This window comes from Zonotrichia leucophrys, chromosome 4A (genome assembly GCF_028769735.1).
Source record: "Zonotrichia leucophrys gambelii isolate GWCS_2022_RI chromosome 4A, RI_Zleu_2.0, whole genome shotgun sequence".
NCBI lineage: Eukaryota > Metazoa > Chordata > Aves > Passeriformes > Passerellidae > Zonotrichia > Zonotrichia leucophrys.
The window spans coordinates 2,666,232-2,678,669 of record NC_088174.1 but is presented as its reverse complement, the minus strand read 5'-3'; the positions used below and the strand labels follow the sequence as shown (position 1 = coordinate 2,678,669).

Below are 12,438 nucleotides of genomic sequence, written 5' to 3'. Positions count from 1 at the left end.
CTGCAGAGGATGGGGGTGGTGTTAGGGAATAGCCCTGCCCAGGGCAGCTCCTTCTGCACACCCTGATGGTCCAGCTGCACTGAAACCACATGGATACAAGTGAATTTTTATAAAAATGCATCCAGTCTTACTTGAAAACTCATAGCACATCCTGCAGATGTTAAAGATGGGTGATATAAAAAATACATAAAAATATATAAATTTATAAAATATATAAATACATAAAATATATAATTATAAATATATAAAATGACTCAGCTGGACACTGATCTGTGCTTTAGGTGGGGCCATTGTTCCTGTTGGGAAGGGCCTCTTCAGCCTCTGCTTCCCCAGGTGTGACAGAGGAGCCTGGAGCCCTTTCCCAGGAGCACTCAGCCCTTGATCCAGTCACTCTTTCCATCCCAGCTGAAGCAGATCCTTGCCTGGGACATGTTACTGTCACAAATGGGGTTTTTCTTCAGGCTTCAGTTTATTTTTGTAGTTTTCTCTGTGCACTTTCGAACTGTTGATATCCTTTTTAAATTATGCTGTTCAGAACAGGCTGTGCTGTTCTCGTCCTTCTCAGTCATCTTTTTTTTTCAAAAAATAAGTGATTTTCCTTTTTTCATCAAAGATCTGATTTTTTTTTTTTGTACACAGCTGTGGTGAATTAGACTTGACTGCCTCCCTTGCCCTCTCCCCTCCACCACAGTGATATGGGATCTGTTTTCCTTTTCACAGGCAAAATAAGGTACATGCTGTGAAAATTGCCATTTTTGGGTCAAAATCCTACTTTGGCGTAATGAAGCAAAACTGGATCTCTTAAAAACACCACTAAAAGACCAATTTTCTTCCTCTAGTCACCAGCTAGATGACATCTGTCCCATGCACAAAAAAGCTTTTTTTTCCATTTATTGCCCAGCAAACAAAGAGCTTGAAAGCGGCAGAAGCACAGAAACAAGGCAGGGAGAGCTGCTGGGTGGTTGTTTGGGGTTTTTTCACACCTGTGAGCGTTGCTGGGGGTGACAGTGGGTGTTTGTGTCCAGGGAACCATGGAGGACAAGATCTACGACCGGCAGGTGACCAAGCAGTCGCTGTCCTTCAGGGTGGTGGACCAGCAGCAGGTGGAGAGACACTTCACCATGAACGAGCTCACCGAGCTCTACACCTTTGAGCCAGACCTGCTGGATGACCCCAACTCGGAGAAGAAGAAGAAGAGGGACACCCCCATGCTACCAAAAGTGAGTGGTGGCCACCAGCAGGAGTTCTGTGCTGTGAAAACAAAACAAATGCTGGGTGTGTTGAAATGTCCTGCAGGTTTGTGGTGGCTGCTTGGAGTGCAGGAAACACAATAAAACCCATAATTAATAAAAAAAACCCTTAATGAGCTGGGTGAGGAGTTTCCTCTCAATGTAATGGACACTCTGAAAGAAAGATAATCATTAAAAGACCCAACTTTGCTGGGTGAGGAGTTTCCCCTCAGTGTCATTGACAGTGTGAGAGGAAGATGCTCATTAAAAGACCCAACTTTTAAGTCAGAACAAAGACACATTTTCCCCCATTTTGAATGAATAGAAGTTTTACTGCATGAAATTGTGGAAAATTCAAATTAGCATCTGAGTGGGTGCTGGTGAGCCCCAGCAGAAGCTCAGTTTGTGAGAGGTGGCACTGGAGGTAAGAGTTATCTTTATCCATGTTTCCCTTTGCCAGCACATTTTGGGTTTTAGTTCCCTGTTTAACTTTAGTAGAGATAAGAGTTGCACTTAGGTAAGAATAAACTTTATTTTATTCTCCATGATTTTATTCTTTTTCTCCAAGTCACTCTATATTTAAGATTAGGCTGTGGGTATATATTTCATTTATAGTCTCTGGGCTACTAAAGACTCATTCATCCTTTGGCTGTTGTGGAATTCTGTGCTTCTTGGCATTTGGAGCACATCAGGGAGTGGCCTCTGGTTCATGAACTGGTTAAAATTCTGTGGTTTGGTCACTGTGCAGTGTCTGGGCATTATATTATATAATTAATAGTATTTATCTTTTTTTGCATTCTTAATTAATGCTTTGTGCATTTGTACCTCCACAGAGCCAATGCAGCACCATTCATTGATGCTGCTTCTTATTTTAAAAAATGTAAAAATAACCCAAAAACTTATGAGTCACCTGAATCTGTTAACTTGAAACATTGATCAATCCAATGCAACAATTATATTTTGAAGGTTTCTAGTTTTTTATTACAAAAGAAATCAAGTAGTGAATGTGTTTATAAACTCAAAACTTGCTCCATCACTCAGATTTATGTATTAAGTTTATATTAATGCCATCATCAGCGTAAGGTTTGTGCAAGTCAAGTTGAATATGAGCTTTTGACCATTTCCTGCCTGTAAATAGAGCAAATCTGGGGACTGGACTTATTTTTGTGTTGTCTCATGGTTTTAGCAGATGGTATTTTGTCCTTTTGAATGTGTGCATCTCAGTACATGCAATGTGCAAATTTCTAATTCCTTGTTGTTTGATGGCTGAAAAGGCTGTAAATAATCAAGTAAATTCATCTGTGCAAGGTTCCTCAGCCATGAACTCAGTTACTGTTCCTTATTTCAGTGTGATTTTAGCAGAGCTGCATCATTCAGCTGGGTTATTAATCTCCTTAACAATTAATTTAACAACACACAGCATTTTTCTTAGGTTGATTAAAAATTGGGTTGATAGGAACACATTTTATTGTAACATCAATTAATTACACAGCATTTAGGGATAAGAATTCTCTTTAAGATGCTGTAAGATGAGGGCTGGGTAAAAATACCATTTTTTGTGCTTTTACATTGTTTTAGAGTGCAAGGGGAAAGCAGAGTCCTCAGAACATGGGGACAAGGAGGTTTGAAAATGCAACTTTTAGAACTGCCCCTTTCTGGAGGGAATTGTGGACAGGAATCAGGGGAAATGTGTTCCATCTTTTCTCCAACCATCTGAGCATAAATGTGGAAAACCCTGTGGGGAAATTGGTTTTGTTCTCAGGAAGGGTGTGCAGGAATCCCTGAGCCAGGATTCCTGTGGGCTGAGGGGGAATCATTCAGAGCTGAGTGTTGGGGTGCTTCTGACTCCTTTTTCACTTCCTGGATGGAAGAAAAACACAAATATTTAATTTTTGTGTTGTAAATGCGATGGTAGAATTCATGTTGTTTTAAAAATCAGCAAGTGAAGAAACAAATCCTGCTTGGTTTTAAACTAAATCCTTGAGAATTTTGGCTTTACAACATCCAGCTTTGAGTCCAAGAGCAGTTTTCTTGGAAAGTGCTGTTAAGGGGGGAGAAGGTGTGGAATGCTTTTATTTTCTGTAAAAATGTGTGCAAATGTGCAGTCTGTTGTTTTCCTGAAGATTATTCAGATTCCATGGCCAGTTTTAATTGGAGCAGCAGTTTTCTGCCCTCTGTGCTCTAACAGGACCTTGGGGTGTGGAGATTGTCAGGGAAGAAATGCCTGTGGTGCTCAGCCCTCAGAAACAGCTTCTGGATACTTGGGGGTAGCAGAATATTTATAATACCAATGTGATTCACATCAGTTATTTACTCTTAATTTCCATGGTTTGATTTCATTCATCCCCTCTCCCTGCCCAGCTGGAAAGGGCTGCTGTGGAATTTCAGTCCAAAAAAGGTTTCTCAAGGCTGAATGATCACTTGGTCACCTTTGCTGTAGTGAAATATAGAAATAAAGATATATTTCTGTAATTATATAGAAATATAATTTCCAGAATAGTTCAGAACAGTCCATGAGCTGGACAAAGGCAGTGTTGGGGCACTGGGGGTCCCTCAGAACTGGCCCTGCTCTTGCCCCCCTGCCCTGGGCTCATTCCCCATTCAGGGAATTGGACTTTAAGTCACTTTTTTATTGATGTGAAATGGAATGCAGATTGGGAAAGCAGATTAAAATGAGTTCAGGTTCAGTGGATATGGATATCAGCATTTTATACTACCTCAGGACAGAGACATGTGCTTTACTGTGCTTCCATACTCAGGGACAGCTTTGTGAATTTTGATCTCAGGATTAGAAGAATTTGCTTCCTATTTAATTTTTTTTATTTTTATTTTTAGCTTTAGTATTAAATATTCAGCTGGTTGAGAAAAACCTGTGAATTACAACATAACCTGCATTCCTTCATGGAGGATTTCCTTTCTAATACAGTGATCTCTCAGTAGCATTTATTTTCCATCAAGATTTTAAAAAGACAAATGTCTTCTTATAAAATTCAAACTCCTTTTTTAGTCTCTCTTAATATTTTCATTAAAATTCAAACCACTTATTTCAGTCTCTCTTCATATTTTCATTCATCACCAGGATTTCATCCTACAGCTTACAAACCAATTGAGAATCATTATTCTATCAACAAGCTAAACAAATGTAAAGAAATATAGTAGAAATATAGTAGAAATATAATAGAAATATAGTAGAAATATAATATAATATAATATAATATAATATAATATAATATAATATAATATAATATAATATAATATAATATAATATAATATTTCTGATTTTTTTTTATGTGTAAGGTGGATTTAGTATTTTTTTTTAATTGTGAGATTGAACTAATTCCTGCTTGTGCAAACCTGGCACAGTGAGGGCAGGACCTGGAGGGGCTCAGGTTCCTCCTGGGCTGTGATTCCTCTCAGGAATGGTTCAGGGATGGTCTCATATTAGCAATTATAGCCTGAATGCTGAGGTGTTGGAGCTTCCTTAATTCATGAAGCTCATCAGGCACAACAATCATGTAAAAAACCCTGTTCAAGAATGACCTCAGGAAAGGAGCTGTTCTTCACAGTCCTGTAGGGATCTTCATCTTCATCTTCTGCAGCATCACCTTGCCTGTGACAAAAAGGTTTGACTAAAACAGGAGCTGTTGGACCCAAAGTGGTGCTCAGTGTTGGAAAGCTGTAGAGCTGCTGTTTCTGCGTGATAAATGCAGATGTGTCTGTGTAATAAATGCAGATGTGTCTGTGTGATAAATGCAGATGTGTCTGTGTAATAAATGCAGGTGTGTCAGTGTAATAAATGCAGATGTGTCTGTGTAATAAATGCAGGTGTATTGATGGGTCCTGTCTGTTGTCCAGCCATAGCAAAGGAAAAGCCACTGAGAACATTCCATTCTTTTTAGGTGCATTTATTGTGGTGGAGTCTGAGTGCATTCCTGTGGTTCATTAAGTGGCTGCACTATCATCTCTGCAACAGATTGTTAATCCATTGCTCTCCCTCTGAGGAAAATTGTACTTGTAAATGATGTTCCAGTTTTCTTGTGCTGTGCAGTGCTGAGAGCTGTGTGTGGAATGGGGAGGGAGCAGGAGGGGCACGGGCAGAGCTGCTGAGTGACTCCTCCTCCATTCCCTGTGTGAGCAGGACACCATCCTGGCAGAGCTGCTGCAGATCAACAAGGAGTACATCGTGGGGTACCACGAGCATGATTCACTCCTGGACCACAAGGAGGAGGAGGAACTCACTGAAGAAGAGAGGAAGGCAGCCTGGGCAGAATATGAAGCAGAAAAGAAGGTAAAGCTGTTTAATCTTGTTTATGTACATGAAAATAACCTTTCCAGGTTTAGAGTCCCAATAACCTTTTCAGTTTGTTTTTGGATAATTAAATATTGTTATAGACCAGGAAATAAATATGTAAATTAAATATTGACATAGGAGGAATGGAGATTCTGTGTCTTTTTTGCTCCTCCAGTGCTGGTTCTTTCTGTGTGTTTGCTTTGCTACTTTAATTACAAATTCCTTTCACACCTGCATTTTTTTTCTAATTTATGATAAAACTCAACTGGTATCCTGTGTAAATCCCTCTTTTCCCATGTGAGGGTGTCCCTGTCAGGGGCTGTGTGACAGTGTTACCCTCTGAGCTAATGCACACATTAACATATAAACCAGTGCTTGATAATACAGCAGAAATCTGAAATTACAGTAAGGTGGAACCCTGTTCCCGTTTTGTTGCCCTGTGTTTTATCAGATACAGTTGGTGGTGATTTATCCTCACTAATTGGGTGTGTGGGGTGCACCAAAGCTCTTTGTGTTCCTAAAACCAAAGCTGTGCCTTTACCCTTGGCAGGGTCATAAGGGAGGTTATTGAAATGCCACCAAGGTTGAAATTCTCAATCAGATTTGTTGGTGTTACCCCAAATTACCTTTTGAATTTCAGTGAAAAGCCTTCAACTAAAAGTAGAAAAAGTGGATGTATAAATTGCCACTGACCACTGATGAAAAGGTTTGGGGAGGGAAAAGAAATAGGGAGATAAAGAGTAAAATCTGAAGTTGCCCTGTGAGAAATCCAAATGGGCAATGAGCTTTACATTCCTGAGCAAATTGTGCATTTTACTTTTTCAGAATTTCATTTCAGGCTGGTCAAACTCTACATTAAGTAGTGGGTTTTCAATATAAAAAATTATCTTCACCAATTTAAGCTGTGCTAATATGCAGTGGTCATTTATGTATCAAATATTGACAAGCTAAACCCAGAGATTATTGAAGACCGGGGCTTGGGTTCCTCTGTGACTGAAATGGGGTTCTGAGCTGAGCTTTGGGAACCTCCATGCTCAGTGTTCAGGGCCTGTGGCTGTCCCTAGGGCTGCTCTGGCTGTGGGGTTATTGCAGAATTATCATTGTGATCATTGCAGAATTATCAGTGTGGTTATTGCAGAATTATCAGTGACCAGTGCAGAATTATCAGTGTGGTTATTGCAGAATTATCAATGTGGTTATTGCAGAATTATCAGTGTGATTTTATCAGAATTATCAGTGTGGTTATTGCAGAATTATCAGTGTGGTTATTGCAGAATTATCAGTGACCAGTGCAGAATTATCAGTGTGGTTATTGCAGAATTATCATTGTGATCATTGCACAGTTATCAGTGTGGTTACTGCAGAATTATCAATCACCACTGCAGAATTATCAGTGTGGTTATTGCAGACTTATTAGTGTGGTTATTGCAGGATTATCAGTGTGGTCATTGCAGAATTCTCAATGTGGTTTTTGCAGAATTCTCAGTGTGGTTACTGCAGAATTATCATTGTGATCATTGCACAGTTATCAGTGTGGTTATTGCAGAATTATCAGTGACCAGTGCAGAATTATCAGTGTGGTTATTGCAGAATTATCAATGTGGTTTTATCAGAATTCTCAGTGTGGTTTTTGCAGAATTCTCAGTGACCAGTGCCCTCTGTGTTTTCCAGGGCATGACCATGCGTTTCAACATGCCCACAGGGACCACCACAATGCCCACAAATTTCAGCTCTCAGACTTATATTCCTTACAACCTGGGTGCTCTGTCTGCAATGAGTAACCAACAGCTGGAGGTAAGGAGCACAGCATGCCTGTGTTGCTGCAGGGGTTTTCTCTCACAAATTGTGGATAATGTCAGCCCAAAATATTTTTATATTTTTGGATGTTTGGGGGTGAGGGGTTTGCATGTAGCTTTACTGAAGTTTAACTTGCATATATATAAAGCTATACCTGGGCAGATTGTCAGGATTCTGGAGCATCACCTGCCTTCTTTGCAGACTTTAATTATCACTTTTGAACCTGTAACATCTTCAAGTCTGTATGGTAGAAAATTTACCTGAGTTTTTACCATTCTCATGCTGGTCTGAAAACCTGTGGGTACAAAAATAGGTTTTTACAAATTGTAAGGTTTATACTTGTTGTTCAACTGCTCTGTGCTAAAATTCAAATAGGTGGCAGCTTAGAGTCATTGACTTGTGCAAATTGAGAGCAGAGAGGTAATTGAAGTCTAGGTATGTACACGAGGAAGATTAAGAATGCTGGGGAATAAATGTTTGTTGTTTCTGTGCTTTATAACTGATGTTGTGGTGTTTTCTCAGGACCTCATTAATCAAGGAAGAGAGAAGGTAGTGGAAGCAACCAACAGTGTGGCTGCAGCAAGGATCCAGCCCCTTGAAGACATCATTTCAGCCATAGTGAGTGCAGTGCATAGCCCTGGCTTAGATCAGGAGTGGAGAACATTAAACATTATCAAACAAAGCTATTGCTACTGCAAATGGTCATCCAGCTAATGAAGTGCATTATTAATGAGCATCATTTCCAGTTGGGAGTGACCTTTATCCCAGCAGTAACCCTTGGTGTGCAGCTGGCACAGAGCCTTACAGGAGTGGCACTTTAGATCCATAAGTATTTGCCATGCTCTGAAAATGCTGGTTTTTCTAGAAATCAGAACAGCAATTACAGGCAAATAGTTATTGTATTTTGTGGACTGCTGATTGCCAGTTAGGAGCACTAATAACTGCTGGTTGTGGTTGTGGTGAAGCAGTTCTGCACTCACTGGAAGCTGGGCTGCTTTAACTCTTGGTGCAACTGCGAACATGACCCAGAACCTCAGTTACTGTCAGGTTTTTGTTCAAACCACCAGTGCCAAGAAGGTTTTTTTGCTTTGCAGTGGAAAGAAAACTTGACCCTGACGGAGAGCCAGGTGCAGGCCCTGGCCCTGAACAGGCAGGCGAGCCAGGAGCTGGACGTGAAGCGCCGGGAAGCCATTTACAACGACGTGCTCGGGAAACAGCAGATGGTAAAACATCCTACATTTATTTACCTACTGCCAGAGCTTGAATGGGGATCTTGTGTGTGTTCATTCCTGAGCTACGAGTGTGTGTTTAGGCACATAAATATCCCTCACAGAGTGGTCAGCAGCGTGCTGGAGTTCATTGCTTGGCCTCAGTGAGGGAGAGGTTCATGAAAAAGCCACTCGCCAGGTTTTGGAGCTGAAGGGCTTTGCTGCGAGGTCATGAGGCATAAAGAGAAATCTGATTCCCAGAGCTCAGCCAGCCACTTAGGAAACATCTTAGAGAGAGTTGGTAATGTTGTTTTAGCTTAGAATTACTTTGCAGAATCTGAAAGTTGCCCAGATGATGTCAGAGGGAAGAGTTTTTCTCTCAAGCAAACAAACACTGACAGTGCACAGGCGGGACTTTCAAAGGGAAGATGAATGGTACCTGAGAGCTGATGATGTAACTTATACCTGGGAATAATTTCACAGTAGAGTACACGTTGCCATGGCAACTCACCTAAATGCTGCCTGCAACACAATAGCCAAGTCTTCAGGAGAACTGAGCCCTGAATGCTGTTACTAAATGGTTTCTGCAGTAATGGGCTGCCGAATGCCATCACATTAGGGATGGTGATAACAATGGGGCTTTTTCCCCCAGCCATGCTGTCCCTAACAAATTGATTTGAGCCCTGAACCTGATCCTGGGAGCAGGGGGACGGGTGGTGCACTCAGGCTGCTCTGCTTTCCCTCCGCAGTTGATCGGCTGTGTCCAGAGGATCCTGATGAACCGGCGCCTCCAGCACCAGTACAACCAGCAGCAGCAGCAGCAGATGTCCTACCAGCAAGCAGCCATGAGCCACCTCATGATGCCAAAGCCTCCAAATCTAATCATGAATCCTTCCAGCTACCCAGCCATAGATGTGAGAGGAATGTATCAGTCAGTGTCTGGTGGGATGCAGCCCCCACCCCTACAACGAGCACCACCCCCAATGAGAGGCAAAAATCCAGGGCCTTCCCAAGGGAAATCAATGTGATTTTGCACTAAAAGCCTAAAGGATTGTTAAAATCAGAGAAAGAACTTTTTATTTTTTTAGGAATCAATGGCCTAACAGAACTCAACTGTAAAAAAAAAAAAAAAGAATTAAAAAGAATAGTTTGGTTGCTCCCCTTAAATACCATGTTCCATATTAGTGTTTCAGCTCTGTTTAAATAGGTCACGATGTTTTCCCTGTTGTCAGTGATGTTGCCTAGAATCTTCTTACATATGTTGAGTACAGGAGATAACAAGTTGTTTTCAGTGAAAACAAGTCCTCCCCTTACAGTAGCATCTCCACAGGTTTCCTGTCTAAACTCCTACGTTTGCTTTTCGTGGCTGCAAAGCTTTGGGAAGCTTAGGAAGGATTGCAGGTCTGTAAGTTCAGTCTGACATATGTGAATTGAAAACAGCTGAGTTCTTGATTAGAGTTGATTCCTCAAATTATGGAATACTTTTCTGCTTGCCCATTTCTTTCTATTAGTGGGAACGTTGTAACAGAAATAGTTTAGTTTCCTTCACGGGTCATCTGTGCTGAATGGAACAGGAGCTGAAAACGCTCCCTGAAACAGAACTGAGTGCAATATTTGTAACTACTACTGCTCTGAGACACAGGGAACTGTGCATCCAGCCTTAAACAGGACTGGGCCTTCCCCAGTCTGCTGCCATTTCTTATTTTCAGTTCCATGTGATGGAATAACAGCTGATGGTCTGGGAGTGGAGATGCTTTTCCTTCACAGGCTGATCCTGCTGTGGAGTCCAGCACAAAGCACATTTCTGTAACTCCTTCCTGCTGGTGCTACTGTCTCCTCCATTGCCGGCAATGGGGGACGGGCCAACACAGCTCCATTCCTGTCTTTGGGGTGAATTGGTGGTGGTGGCCAGGGTCAGGTGGCCTCTCAGAGAACCCCCTGTCACAGAACCCCCTTTAACGTGGCACAGCCCCTGCCCGTTGGAGATCCATACAGAGAAAGGGCTGTAGCAGCTTCTGGAGCTGCCAGAAGTGTGAAATGACCTGACTGACAGAGATGGGGTTATGCACTGCTCCCCATCCCTTCAGCTGTGTGAAAACATGGGTTAGGACACAAAGAGCTTGATTTTGCTTTTGTTTCTGTTCTAGTTTGGGGTTTTTTTTAATGTAGGCCAGAGATAAATTTCAGGTTTATTCTATACCATTATCACTCTCTTTGCCCACACTTGTTGGGTTGTCAGGTTCTTATTAAATACAAATAGGACTTTCCTTTGCATAGACTTTGGGTGATTCTTACCCCCCCAAAAAACCCCATTGATCATCTAGGGGCACAAGTAAGTGGCAGGAACATGGAGATGGTGGTGTGTGGACAACACAGGGCTCTGGAGACAGATGGAGGCAGTGGCTCCACATTGTGCTGGACTCTTCTGATGCTGGTGTGAACTAAAACAATTTTGGTTTCTGGGAAGTTTCTTGCAAGAGTTTGAGTTCTTGCCCTGAATGGCCAAGTTCTGCAGATGTTCCACGGTGTTTTGGTGTGTGACTCACACTTGGTTTGTGATGTGGACAGAGGTTGGTTGGGCTGCTGCAAGCCCAGTGACAACTTTCTGTCTTGGACTCTTTGATGACGAGATACCACAAAGGACCCTCAGTGTGTTCTAGTGCTCTGCCAGCTCTACAGCTAACTCTGATCTGGGGGAGGGAGCAAAGAGAGACATGCTGGCACTAGAAGAGACAAAAGTGAGATGTTGAGACAAACATTTGAAGGCAAATGTACTCTGGGTAACTGTCACCGATATTCCTACGTGTTGTGAATAAGAGAAGTACTTTCTACCAAACCTGGGAATGTTAAGTGGAGTTTTACAGTAACTCAAAGACTTAAATGTGGAAGTTTTAGGCAACATTGAAAGGCACATTTTATTTCATCCTGGACAAACCTATGGATAACAGAAGACTAATGCACAAGAAGGAATACAAGCTAAGCATTGAAGTAAAACCTGGACCACTTTGCTTACGTTTCTCACTCGACATTTTAGCTGCATAACAACGTGCTTTGAGTATAACATCAGGCTTTAACCAGTACTTAAAGACAGAACATACATCAGTAAGATAATAAAAGGCTCATTTTTATATTTGTTTTAGATGTTTTAACTAGATAAAAATGGCTTAAGATGACAAATAAAAATGTTGCTTGTAATACAGTTTTGCCTGCTAAATTATCCACATTTTTGTAACCTGTTTATTCCTTTGGATGTAAAGCGTTTTTGCTTAGTATCGTGATATTGTATATGTTTTGTCCCAGTTGTATAGTAATGTTTCAGTCCATCAACCAGCTTTGGCTGCTGAAATCATACAGCTGTGAAGACTTGCCTTTGTTTCTATTAGATGGCTTTTCAGTTCTGTATTAAATATCTTAAGTACTATAGAAAAGGTGTCCCCTCTTCCTATAAGGCTGTTTTGTAATATATATAAGGACTGGAAATGTGTTTTTAAAAAAGAAGAAGCATTCAAGTATGACAATATACTATGTGTTTTCACCATTCAAAGTGCTGTTTTAGTAGTGAAACTTAAACTATTTAATATCTCATTTAATAAAGTGACCAAAATACATCAACGTGCCTTGTGCTACATTCACAGTCCAGTGTTAACTCCACTGGGATTCAGCCTGGGAATGTTCTTTGGAGAACTGTGCTGTGAGTTGAAGCTCTTACTGTTTTCTACAATGACTTTAGTGGATATAGACATTGATTTCATTTAGGGAAAATAGCTGTGGTCCAGATTTTCAAATTACTCTTAATAGCAGCTTCTGCCAATCTGTCTGTTAAAAATGAAATGAGATGTCCAGCAGTGAGATGGTTAAACGTGAGGTGAAGTTCTGCTTAGTCAAATCAGAAGAAGGTGCTGCTGTATTTTAA

General features: G+C 41.1%; 1 protein-coding gene across 1 annotated transcript in view; it reads left to right on the top strand.

Annotated features, from left to right (window-relative positions):
• The window catches only part of ATRX (ATRX chromatin remodeler), a 71,369-nt gene extending 59,236 nt beyond the window's left edge, over positions 1–12,133 (top strand). Inside the window, exons 30-35 of the mRNA XM_064713061.1 lie at positions 1,026–1,220; positions 5,368–5,517; positions 7,192–7,314; positions 7,840–7,935; positions 8,412–8,540; positions 9,275–12,133. Coding sequence (XP_064569131.1) covers positions 1,026–1,220; positions 5,368–5,517; positions 7,192–7,314; positions 7,840–7,935; positions 8,412–8,540; positions 9,275–9,553 — 972 coding nt within the window. The 3' untranslated portion in view covers positions 9,554–12,133. The remainder of the gene's footprint in view (positions 1–1,025; positions 1,221–5,367; positions 5,518–7,191; positions 7,315–7,839; positions 7,936–8,411; positions 8,541–9,274) is intronic.
• The last annotated feature ends 305 nt before the right edge of the window (positions 12,134–12,438 follow it).